This window comes from Lotus japonicus, chromosome 4 (genome assembly GCF_012489685.1).
Source record: "Lotus japonicus ecotype B-129 chromosome 4, LjGifu_v1.2".
Taxonomy (NCBI): Eukaryota; Viridiplantae; Streptophyta; class Magnoliopsida; order Fabales; family Fabaceae; genus Lotus; species Lotus japonicus.
The window spans coordinates 58986449-58998854 of NC_080044.1; the positions used below are offsets into that span (position 1 = coordinate 58986449).

The 12406-nt window shown below is 42.2% G+C and overlaps 1 protein-coding gene across 1 annotated transcript; it reads left to right on the forward strand.

Annotated features, from left to right (window-relative positions):
• Positions 1–81: 81 nt before the first annotated feature.
• On the forward strand, positions 82–3275 carry LOC130710885 (TORTIFOLIA1-like protein 3). Its single transcript, XM_057560269.1, has 5 exons — positions 82–1010; positions 1133–1241; positions 1526–2052; positions 2130–2529; positions 2654–3275. The coding sequence occupies exons 1-4, from the start codon at positions 231–233 to the stop codon at positions 2520–2522; spliced, it is 1809 nt and encodes a 602-aa protein (XP_057416252.1). The 5' UTR covers positions 82–230; the 3' UTR covers positions 2523–2529; positions 2654–3275.
• Positions 3276–12406: the final 9131 nt, after the last annotated feature.

Sequence of the window (12406 nt, forward strand, 5' to 3'; positions counted from 1 at the left end):
TATTCAACTAAACGACACCGTATCTCATAACTAGTAAACGACACCGTTTCCTTCTTCAGCTTCACTCCACATTCCACAACAACTGCTCATATAACCGTTCCCCTCCATTCACTCCCCTCAGAATCCAACGCACCAGTCACCGGCGATGTCACCGGAAAATTCACCTCCGCCGCCGCGAAAATAACTCCTCCGCCACCGGAACTCCCACCTCCGCCATCTCCATCTTCACAATGTCAACACCTCAGACCATAAAACAGAGGGTCCTCGGGTGCCTGACCAAGCTCTCCGACCGCGACACGCACTCCCTCGCCGTCGCCGAACTCGAGTCCATCGCACGGAATCTCGACGCAGCCACCGTGCCGGCGTTCCTCTCTTGCATTTACTCCACCGACGCCACCGACAAATCACCAGTTCGCAAGCAATGCGTGCGCCTCGTAGCGTTCCTCTCCGAGGCTCACGGTAACGCGCTCTCTCCCTACCTCTCGAAAATCCTCGCCAGCATCATCCGCCGCCTCCGCGACCCGGACTCGTCGGTCCGATCCGCGTGCGTCGACTCGGTCTCCGCATTGTCATGCCACGTCACGAAGCAACCGTTTGCTTCGTTCCTGAAGCCGTTGGCGGAGGCTCTGTTCACGGAGCAGGACCAGAACGCGCAGGCTTGCGCGGCGCTGTGTTTAGCTTCGGCGATTGACGGAGCTCCGGATCCGGATCCTGCCAAGCTGGGGAAACTGTTACCGAGATTCGAGAAGCTTCTTAAGCGTGACGGGTTTAGGGCGAAGCCTGCGCTATTGACACTGATCGGAAGCATCGTTGAGGCCGGTGGCGCGTCCGGTCAAGCGGTGTTGAAGAACTTGATTCCTTGCTTGGTGGAATCGTTGAGCAGCAACGATTGGGCGGTGAGGAAGGCTTCGGCGGAGGCGCTGGTGGTGTTGGCCACCGTGGAGAGGGAATTCTTGTCGGAATTCAAGGCTGAGTGCTTGAAAGTTTTTGAGAATCGACGATTTGATAAGGTTTGTTCCTGAAAATATTTCATATTCTTTCCTTCTTCTTCTTATCAATCAGAGAATTCAATTATGTGTTTATTTGTGGTGATCGGAAAAGTGAATTGAGTGTGGTTGTTATTTTGGTATAGGTAAAGTTGGTTCGTGAAGTTATGAATCAGATGTTGGAATCATGGAAGCAGATTCCTGATGTTTCAGATGAATTATCGCCACCTCCTCAATCACAATCTTCTTCAAAAGGTATTTAATCTTGGTTATCTTCTCTTTGATTGATTCTGTTGTTGTTGAGAATCTAAGATGAGTAAGAGTTAGATCTTTTTCCAGAAATAGAAACATTGATTCCTTAATATGATAATATATAGAGGGTATGGAAAAATATAAATGGAGGTGATGCTCAATTTGGTGAATTTTGATCTGCAATAAATTCATGTTTTTTGTTAACTGGAATGTATGATCAATCTGTTAAGTTGAATTGTGTTTGAGTGTTTTTAATACCACTTTCTGGGTTTATGGTATTATCTCAGGGAACGGAAGTGATGGGCATGGGCGCTACCCCCCAGTCTCTCAAAATTCATGTAGTCCTGGTTTAGTCATGGCTAATTTGCGGAAGAAATCTGCTTCTGTTAGCAGATTCAGTCCGCAAGATAGTTCTTCTGCTAGCAATGCTAAGAGTACAAAAGTGTTGAGTAGTAACAAGAGAATGAGTTCAGTTGCTTCATCACGAAAATTAAACCATAAGAATTGGGATGCTCAAATTTTCCAGTCCAATACTCCCTCCGCAGCCATGGCTGATCAGGGTGATCTTCAGGGTAAAAGCAGAATTTTTAAGCCAGAAGTTAAACGCGCACTAAAGTATGGTGGCTCCAAAGCTGGATCTCGTGTGGTTCCGTATCATGAAGAGAGTCAAGAGACTCAAGACGCAGTTTCTGTCAGTAATGACGTCTCTAAAGATCTCAATAGGAATGACAAAGAGAGTGAAGATTTGTCTTTGATCCGTGACCAGTTACTGCAAATTGAGAAGCAGCAGTCATATCTTGTTGATCTTCTGCAGGTTTGTACCTAATGCTTCATACCAGGTTTATACATGTAGCATGTGTATCTGTCCTTTAATGTCCAACATGCTTACAGAAATTCATTGGAAGCTCACAAAATGGAATGCATTCTCTAGAGACTCGGGTACATGGCCTTGAGTTGTCATTGGATGAGATCTCTTATGATTTGGCTGTATCAAGTGGAAGGATGACTAGTTCTGATGCTCCTGCTCACACATGTTGCTTGCCACCCGGAGCAGATTTTTTGAGCTCCAAGTTCTGGAGGAGAACACAAGGCCGGTATTCAACCACACGGCTCTTTAGATCCGGTGGCATCGCATCACATGCTGCCATGCACTACAAAGCTGGTAGGAATGCTGAAACTAAGTTGACAAACAACGGATCCAGGCTTGATGGACGCTTCATCACTAATCCGTTGGCAGAGATTCGTACAAATTCAAGGAGTTTTACTATATCAGAGCAAGTTTAAAAAGCAGGTTCGCTTAGTTTCTGTTGTCCTCTGGATAAAGCATTTAGTCTTGAGCCTATATTGACATGCAATTTTGAGATTAATGACACCAGTTGGAATTTTGAATTACCTTACTTTTAACTTTCTTGCAGATGTGCTGCACAATCTAGAATGCAGGTTTGATCTTTTGATTCTCAATCAGCAATCAGCTTTGATGGAAAATCCCTTAACTGGGGTGGTGTTGATTGGATCAAGCCTCTGATTTAACTTGCATATTTTCAATCAACAATTTATGACTTGGTCAGAATATTATAAATTGTTGTGCTACTTGGAAATAGTCCATGTAGTCTTGTTACTGGTGAAGAAGGACAGAACCTGGCTAGACCAGACATTCTATAGTCAATATACTTGTGCAGAGTTTCGTTATAAATCTTGGACCAGAACTGCAGAGTGACTTGACCTCGGCAGCTAGATACCACGAAGAGGGTGAATTTGTATATGCAGTGTATGTTTGGAAATTCTTCCACGATTGATTCTGAAGGCATAATTAATTTTAAAAGGAAGCCTTAGCTTCTGAGTTTCAAAATTGATTGTGATAAAATATAAGTTGATTCAAACATGTGCTAGAATAGAGGTGAGACAGGTTGCATACGTTTCTTTTGGTTTTATGATTGCCATGCGTAGTGTATTCCAATTATGTTGCTTAAAGGGGACTTCACTGGCATGCGTTCCTGGCATTTCATTATTGGATAACAAAGCCTCTGTTATTCTCTCCTTCTCTCATCTTGCCTTTTGTTTAGATTCTTTTCCAATATGAAGTCAAGGTTATTAGTTAGGCTTCTTTTTTTTTTTGGTCAATATTAGGTTAGGCTTCTAAAGTAGTTTAAAGGAAACGGATCCAATATGATTCTCTTGTGCAAACCCATGTCCAGCGATTTATAGGCTGGACTTGGAAACTTGGACTTGTTTATGGATGATTGATAGAGTGGAGCGATTTGTTGAATGATAGTAAATTCTAACCTTTTGAAAGAAAACATTTTTTTTTAATCTTCCATTAGTTACTGACTTAATTCAGTTAAGTACTTTAAAAGAAGAAAAAAAAAGTACTTATTATTGATCCATAAATATTTTTATATGTTATGATAAATTATGAAGATCTCTGTATAATTTTTTTCTAACAAAATTTAGATGGTTTTAACTTTTAACTTTTAAAATAAAATTTATAATTATAATTTAAAATATTATAAATATATATAATTCACATTTATTTATTTGCTCATAAATAATCTAGCCACAACGACATAGGAACCACCTTAGTCAATCAGCGGCCTGCCCTCGGTGTTCGGTGACGGTTGAAGATGAGCACCACTTATTTCGTATCTGCCCAGCGCCCTCCTCCCTTTGGTCCCATTTCAGATCCATGCTTCTCTCTATTGCAGTCAACGAGCCGTTCCAGACCTGGTTCACGAAAGTTTTGTCTCAGTCACACAATGTTCTTGTTATTGTCGTGCTCTAATGGTCTTGGAAGTGGAGAAACAACTATATCTTTGAGGAACGGTCTTGTGATATCAGTTATGTTTTGGGACAGATCTTGTTGGATGCTCAGAGTTGGAGGTATTGGTCGTCTGCACATACGAGTTTGGGCCCCTCGTAGGCGCATGTTGCACCGGTTCTGACTGTGGTCGTGGTGGCCCCTGGTTCTGTGCCTTTGGTCCCCAAGCTACATGTTGCTGTTGATGGAAGTCGGAACTTGTTAGTCATGAGGATGGGGTGTAGCGTCGTCTTGCACAATGATGCTGGAATTTGGGTGTCAGGGACCGCGATGAGCTTTGATCATGGTAATGCTTTCTTAGCTGAAGTCTTGGCAGTGGAATTGGGGTTACAACATGGCTAGGATATTGGCAATAGGAGGATGGTTTGTGCTTTGAATTGCGCGAGCATGGTGGAGATTCTTGAATGTTGGGATGACATATCTACCTTATGGGCGAGGGATACACTTATGTGAGTTAGAGCCAGATGGGTTGGGATTGGATTGCTTCTCTTATCCATGTTCCCTGGGAGCATAACCACACGACAGATATGTTGGCACGACAAGCTTCTCGGGATGGAATGCAACGGCAGACTTGGAGGCATCCTCCCTCCAGTTTGATTGCTTCTTTGTATCATGGTGGCATAGTTTAGTTTTTTAAAAAATTGAGCTTGTTATTCGAAATTGGGACATGCTTTCATTTTTACATTAAACTATCAATATCAACGAGTTACCAAGAGTTATAAAACATAAACTTACGTCAATCTCACTTAGATTTTGGGTGTTTCCATTCAAGTCAATAATTTCAAAAAATTATTAGGGGTTTTGTCAGACTGTGAAAAACATACTAAAATTTTGTTTCATTTCGTTGAGTATATCGTGATAATCGATCAATTAAACATAATCCATTTGAGCTCGAAAATTGCGATCTAGATTCCTTTATAAATATGAACACCGATTCAAAAATCATTTTTGGAGGTTTTCCTGACGCTGTCTTCCGTGGCTCACTTCAAAAGTGAACCACGGTGGTTCATTAAAAAAAATTGAGTGAAATTCTAATAATACCCCTTTCAAGTTTTATTATACCCAAAATATCTTCATCCTCTCACCTAAGCCTTGCCACCCAGCCACCACCATCTCCGACAGGCCACCACCACCGTCACACAATAAAACCAGATCTCCTCCATTGACACCAAAACTTTCGGATCTGGGAATTAGATGCGATTGTTAATCTTGTTGCTGTTCCCATTTGCCCACTATCAGCATGCCCCAATAACAGACATTAATTAGTCTTCAACAAATGCCAAAATCTGAACTTTATTTGATTTTCTTCCAATAAGAACCAAAACACATCATATTCCAACCATTAAATTGGAAGTCCACATTAAAAAATTAAACTTTTAAGGAATTCCAAAGATTCTGATGCAGATCTCTCCAACTTGTTTTTTTCTTCAACCCTCATTTCTAGTTCCTCAAACTTTTTCTTCCACTCCTCTAGCAGACAGACTATGTGCATAAGATTCAGCCATCTTTGCAGCTTCAAGCTCAACATTGAATTGTTCGATAGAAGTCTCTTTCTCTGTCAAGTTCTCATCATAAACCCTGGCCTTTTCAAGTTCTTGCTTGAGAGCTTCCATCTCTGTTTTCAGCTTCAATATAACCTCATTTTCACTAGCCTCTGTTTCCATTTTTGAATCTAGCAAGGCCTTCAGCCGCGTTACTTCAGCTGAAAGCAGATCTAATTGTTTAGGAAGATCTGTGGTGGTGGTGGCGGCACTGGGGTGGGGGTGGAGGGTGAATTCCAAGGGTGGAGAACAAAAAAAGGGTATTTTAGTAGTTTGAAATTTATTCTTGATTGAATCTGAACCATTGAATATTTAACATTATATCTAAGGGCTAATGAGAGAACTGAACCACCGTGGTTCACTTTTTAACTGTCACACCGAAGCCAACACCAATTTTTCCTCGTGTTGATTGTGAACAGGACTACAAAATTTGGGTTAATCTCAATGAGTAAATTGCTAGTGTTTTTTTTTGGCACAAAATCGGGTAGCTAACCCTCTTCTTGTATCCACTATCCAGGTCTAGCACCCACACGAGGGCCCAACTCCCAAAGCCCAAAGTTTTAATTTTTATACCAAAACCTTTCATCTCTGATTTTTGGTAGAATTTTTAAATTTTCCAACATCCATAAATATTTAATATTCCACGAATAAGAATGCATATTTAGTTTTGACCAAAAAAAAAAAAGAATGCATATTTAGTATTGTACTATCGGTTTGTTATTTGTGTACTATATGTTTGATAGTATTTCTAGTTTTCCCTGATGTCCTATTTCTAGTTTTCGCTTCTATATTTCTAGTGACAGGAGTATATGTATTGTAATACTATATCTCTTACTTATCATGGTTGGAGACCATTACGTGAGATTGAATAAGAATTTTTTTATGATAGACATGTTAAGTTGTGTACACAGAAGGGTTTAATTCTCTAACTACATTATGAATTTTGCATATTAAATGTTTCTTCGTTCAATGATACCAACATCTTTGCCTATGCAATTAACTTCTATCAAAACACCGAATGGAACCAATTGTGAGGACTGTAATGAATCATTGGATCTGTACCAGGGAAGAACTAATATGGACATAACTTTGAGGGAGAATATGCTTTTGCTATTCAAAAAGCTTTTCATGGGAAATGAGTATATTCTAATAGGGTGTGTTTATGGTCATAAAATACACAAGTCTATCACACAAAACATTAAGACATTGACAATGAATTTATTAAATTGGTTGGTGAAAAGTTTAAGATTTCTGAGAAAGCAGCACAAAAGGATCAATAATTATCTCTGCTGGAGAAAACTAAGTACAGTGGAGTTCGTGAGCATATCATTAAATTGGTGCTCTATTATAACAAACTGAAATGTCTAAAGGTTGAGCTTGGAGATAGTTAGGCCCAGTTTGGAAGAGCTTATTTGAGCTTATCTGATAGCATAAGCTCTTATGCCAGTGTTTGGGAGAGCTTATGCAAACAGCTTATGGTCTGCCATAAGCTATTTTCAGCTTATTTTCATAAGTGTTATGTACTAGGGCAAGCTTACGTAAGAGAAAGACAAAAAGTAAACCCTAGCAGAGCACTAAAATAGCAAAACTACCATAAAAGGAATATTCTCATTAATGCTGAAAAAGTTGGTTTCGTACAAGTGGATGACCTCCCCTTTTATAGAGGGGGTGGTCATGATATGGATCTTTCCTATATTTGGGCCTGACAATCAGGGCCCAAATCCCCGTACATATAAGACAAATCCAAAGGAATCTTCCAGCTGGCTTGTGGGTCCATCACCTGAGGGAGGGCTATGAAGCTCGTTATGTTGCCTTCCCCGCCATGGCTATCTTCAATGGTTTATTGTTCATTTTGGGCGGGACATAATCTTCTTTATGTCCCGCCCAGTCCACATGCCCCCAAGACATGAGACTCGAGTAAAGAGTCGAAATGTCTTCATCATGTTACCTAGTAGTTCGCCTCTATTGTTTATTCGTTCATCGCCATTTTACTTTCGTTGTTACATCGCCATTTTCACGCTTCGCCACCTTTGTTGCCGTTTCAAGGATATGTCGCCATTAATCATAACCGTCAACCACGTCTTTTCAACTGACGCACGTATCCTTATTTTCCGGGATTTCGTCATCATTTGTTATAAATGCAATCTTCAGTTGTGCGTCTCGAGGAGTAATGTCTTTTCGCTTCCTACCTTTTCGAATTTCAAATCCCACGATCCCACGATCTTCCCCCACTCATTCTCTCTCTTCCTTTCTCTCTATAAAATCCCCTTTTCACTTTTCATTTTTCACTTTCTTAAAACTTTTGTTCTGAAAACCCTTTTCACCGCAGCTTTCATTCTCTTCTTTGAACTCCGGTAAACCTTTTCTTCCTCCGGCCGTCGTCATTGCGCGGTGCTCCCCTATCGCCGACGTTCTCCTTTCTCAAATCCACAGTTCTTCCCCTGGTTAGTTTTTCTCTTTCCTGAGATTCTTCGTTTACTTCTTTTTTCTCTGACTGTTCATCTTCTTTCTTCTTGACTCTGTTCATCTTCTTTTTACTTTTAGTTTGTTCATCTTCTTTCTTCTTTTTATGAAACTGCCTCGCATGTCTTTACCAAACGCTAGCCTTTCTTCCCTAGAACTTTCTTCGCCCTCTACGGAGGAGGAAGTTGTCGCCCCCTCTATAATTGAAATTCACTCCTCGCCTTCTACCCATGATGATTCCGGTCCTGCCGGCTCTGTAGACTCAATTCTCTCCTCTAATGGAGATTTGTCTTCACCTGAATGGCGCTCTGACGTGCATTTAGTTGAAGATAAATGTCTGTTGCATTCTATCTGGGGCGGCGTTGGGAGCATTAATTCGCTTCGAATATCTGCTCAAGGGTTTACGAAGATAAATCCCGCCACCTCGAATAATGAAGATCATCTCTTGAATGTCCTCCCATGTGGCGAAGATGACTGTGTTCTGTTGCGTAAAGAACCAGCCGATGAATCGCCCGATTTCTTCTTTGTTTATGGCTATTTCTTCTTAGACTTGAACATCAAACTTCCTTTCTCGCCGTTTATATGTCACGTTCTTTCTTTTCTGAATGTGGCGCCCTGCCAACTCCAGCCCAACGCCTGGGGTTTTCTCCGCTGCTTTGAAATTCTTTGTGAACACTTGAGTTTCACTCCGACCTATCCTTTGTTCTTCCTGTTCTATAAATCAGTCACCACTAAACCTACTTCTGTGAAATGGGTTCCACTATTAGCCCGTAAGAACATGAGTCGGTTCACCGCCCTTAAAAGCCATTACAAAGTATGGCAGAAGAAATATTTTAAAGTTATGGAGTCGCCCGAAATAAAGAACCTGTTCCGAGATTCCGAAAATAACCCTCTCTTCCCTTTTTACTGGACAAAGAACCCTCGCCGAAAAATATCCGTTTCATACGACGCCTTGGATGAATCTGAACAAGGCGTCGCCGATTACCTCCGCACACTACCAGTAATTTCTGGTCACGACTTGGTTGAGGCGTCGAAATCCGGCACTTTAAATCAATTTTTTAGTAAGTTTATAATCTTTGTACGTAACTTCTTTTTCTTTTTGTTCATGTATCTCGTCTAATTGGTGTTTTCCATACAGCTACAATGGGAAAAGGCAAGGTTGATGCGAACCCAATCAAGATGAAGGAATACCTTGCCCAGTCTGCTGCGGCGGCGAAGAAGAGGGCCACCGAAACTGAGCAGAAGAAGAAGAATGAAGGTACTTCGGGTTCTGACAACGTCAGGGACCCTAAACGTCAAAAAACTTCAGGTGCTGCTGGTGGTAAGCCTCTCCACCAATCGACTCTTGATTCAAAAAGTCGTCCAGCTGAGAAAAAGAAGGGACATGACAATGTCCCGCCCCCTCAACAAGATTCAAGCATGCTGATCAACCGCCCATCAACTCCATTTGGCCAGGCTGGCCCTAGTTCAGCCATTGGTGGCGAAGCTCCTCCCCCCTTGCTGAACTTGTCGGATCCTCACTTCAATGGGCTGGAATTCATGACCCGTACTTTTGACAACCGGATTCACAAGGACCTTTCCGGTCAGGGTCCCCCCAACATTGCTTCCATGGCGATCCATCACGCGCTTTCTGCCGCCAGTACTGTGGCGGGAATGGCTCAGTGCGTGAAGGAGTTGATCTCAGCCAAGAACCGTTTTGAGAAGAAGGCAGCTGATTACAAGACAGCCTATGAGCGGGCTAAAACTGATGCTGAGACTGCCAACAACAAGCTGAAATCTGCTGAGGAGAAGTGTGCTAAGTTAACTGAAGACTTGACTGCTTCGGACCTGCTTCTTCAAAAGACCAAGTCTCTTAAAGAAGCCATAAATGACAAGCACACTGCCGCTCAAGCCAAATATCAGAAGTTGGAAAAGAAATATGATCGCCTGAATGCTTCCATCCTAGGGCGTGCTTCTCTCCAATATGCTCAAGGCTTTCTGGCGGCCAAAGAGCAGATCAGTGTAGTTGAGCCGGGCTTTGATCTTTCCCGCATTGGGTGGCTGAAGGAGATCAAGGATGGTCAAGTAGTTGGTGATGATGACATTAGCCTCGACCTCCTTCCCCAATTCGATGATGAGAGTGAGCCTGAAGAAGATGGCGAGGATGGGAATGAGCAGCACAGGAATGAGGATCAAGGGAAGGAAGATCCTCAAGCTGGGACAAGCCAGGGCAACAACGCCAACAACGAGAACCTGTCTTGAATTTGTTTTTATTTTATGAAGTTGAAATTTTTCTTTGGGCATTGCCCTGTTTTATTTTCATTCCAAATCATGTATGGGCATCGCCCCCTTTTCTCTACTTTAAATGGATATCACCTTAAGTTCATTCGTTTTAGTTGTTTCCAACTTTCGTTGTTACATACCTTAGCCGATTTTTCGACGAGGCTTGGTTTCTAGTGGCCACTAGAATTGCCAAGGCTTTTAACTTTTGAAGGCGATACTTTCTTATTCCGAAAGGTTTACTCGCGGTATTGCATACCTTGATACGATTTGCATTGCATGAACTCGTAATAAAAATTCAAAAAATATATACGATTCTGTTGAAATGATCTTTTCATTAATTTTCTTCCGTATGGGAACAATTGTCCCTTCATTACAATTGTCGCCTCATTAAAAACCTTTCCAAAGAAAGGGAAAAAGAGTGCGACTTCATTTACATTTGTTGTTTCTACTAACTAAAATACTGCTTTAGATGAGAGGCGTTCCATGTTCGTGGAACCTTTTGACCGCTTAGTTGTTCCAACTTATAAGCTCCTCCTCCAACATCGCCAATAATCCTGTAAGGCCCGCCCCAGTTGGGTGAAAGTTTGTTGTGTTTATCAGGTATTGTATTTTTTCGGAGCACTAAGTCTCCTACCCTCATTTTTCTTGGCACCACTTTTGTTGAGAACTTTCTTGCCACCTTCACTTTTCCCGCCTCATTTCTTATGTGGGCCTCTCGTTGTTCCTCGGGCAGCATGATTAGATTTGCTATTAAGTTTTCTCCGTTGTCATTTTCATTAAACCGAGCCACTCGCCAACTTTGGTTTTCAATTTCCACTGGGAGCATGGCGTCAGTTCCATAAGTTAGACGATACGGGGTTTCCTTTGTGCTTGACTGTTCCGTGGTGTTGTATGCCCAAAGAACGCCTGGTAGTTCCTCCGCCCAAAGCCCTTTTGCTTCATCCAGTTTCTTCTTTAAACCTTTCAGGATAACTTTGTTAGCCGATTCAGCCTGCCCATTGGTCTGTGGATGTTCTACAGAGGCGAATCGCATCTCGATTCCCATTTCTGTACAAAATTCTCGGGTAACACTACTTGTGAATTGTGTTCCGTTATCCATTACTAATGCCCTGGGGACCCCAAATCTACAAACAATCCTTCGCCACAAGAAGCTCCTGACCTTGGCGGCCGTGATAGTTGCCACTGCCTCAGCTTCTATCCACTTAGTGAAGTAATCAACCGCCACGATAATGTACTTCATTTGTGCCTTCGCCACGGGGAATGGTCCTAAGATATCAGTCCCCCACATGGCGAACGGCCAAGGCGCCATCATGGTTGTTAATTCTTCTGGTGGAGCCTTGTGTAGGTCAGAAAAGACTTGACATTTTTCACATTTCTTAACATACTCCAAACAATCCTTCTTCATCGTTGGCCAATAGAATCCTGCTCTTATCACCTTAACTGCCAAGGATCGCCCGCCGATATGACTAGAACACACACCTTCGTGGACTTCCGCCATTATTCCGAGGGCGTCCTTGATATCGACACATTTGAGCATAGGAGACATGATTCCTCGCCGATACAACTCACCACCCACCAGTGTGTAGAAACTGGCTTCCCTGCGTTTTGTTCTCGTGTTCAAATCATCCTCCTTTGGTGGGTTCTCTAAGAAGGTCTTAATCGATTCCATCCAAGATATCTCGCCCTCACTGACTGACTTTACAGCTTTCAACTTTATTTCTACCAAATCAATGCTCGGGCGAGGCAGGGTTTCTTGAATGACTGTCTGGTAGTTGCCCAATTTCCCTGTGCTTGCCAACTTCGCCAACACATTAGCCCTCTCATTTTGTCCCCTCGGGACATGTTCTATTTTGATTTCTTTGACCTCCATCATCAATCTGCGCACCACTTCCAAATATTTGGACAGTTGCGGATCCTTCACCTGGTACTCGCCTTTCACTTGTTTAACCACTAACTGCGAATCTCCTTTGATAAATAACTTCTGGACTCCCAACTCAATGGCCAACCTTAAGCCGGCAATCAGAGCCTCGTACTCAGATTGATTATTGCTCGCCTTGAACTCGAACTTGAGAGACTGTTCAATGATC

Excerpts from the sequence above, each read along its gene's own strand:
- LOC130710885 (XM_057560269.1), top strand. The coding sequence starts at position 231 with ATGTCAACACCTCAGACCATAAAACAGAGGGTCCTCGGGTGCCTGACC. Across the intron at positions 1,011-1,132 it reads AGAATCGACGATTTGATAAG|GTAAAGTTGGTTCGTGAAGT; the intron begins GTTTGTTCCTGA and ends ATTTTGGTATAG. Across the intron at positions 2,053-2,129 it reads ATCTTGTTGATCTTCTGCAG|AAATTCATTGGAAGCTCACA; the intron begins GTTTGTACCTAA and ends ACATGCTTACAG.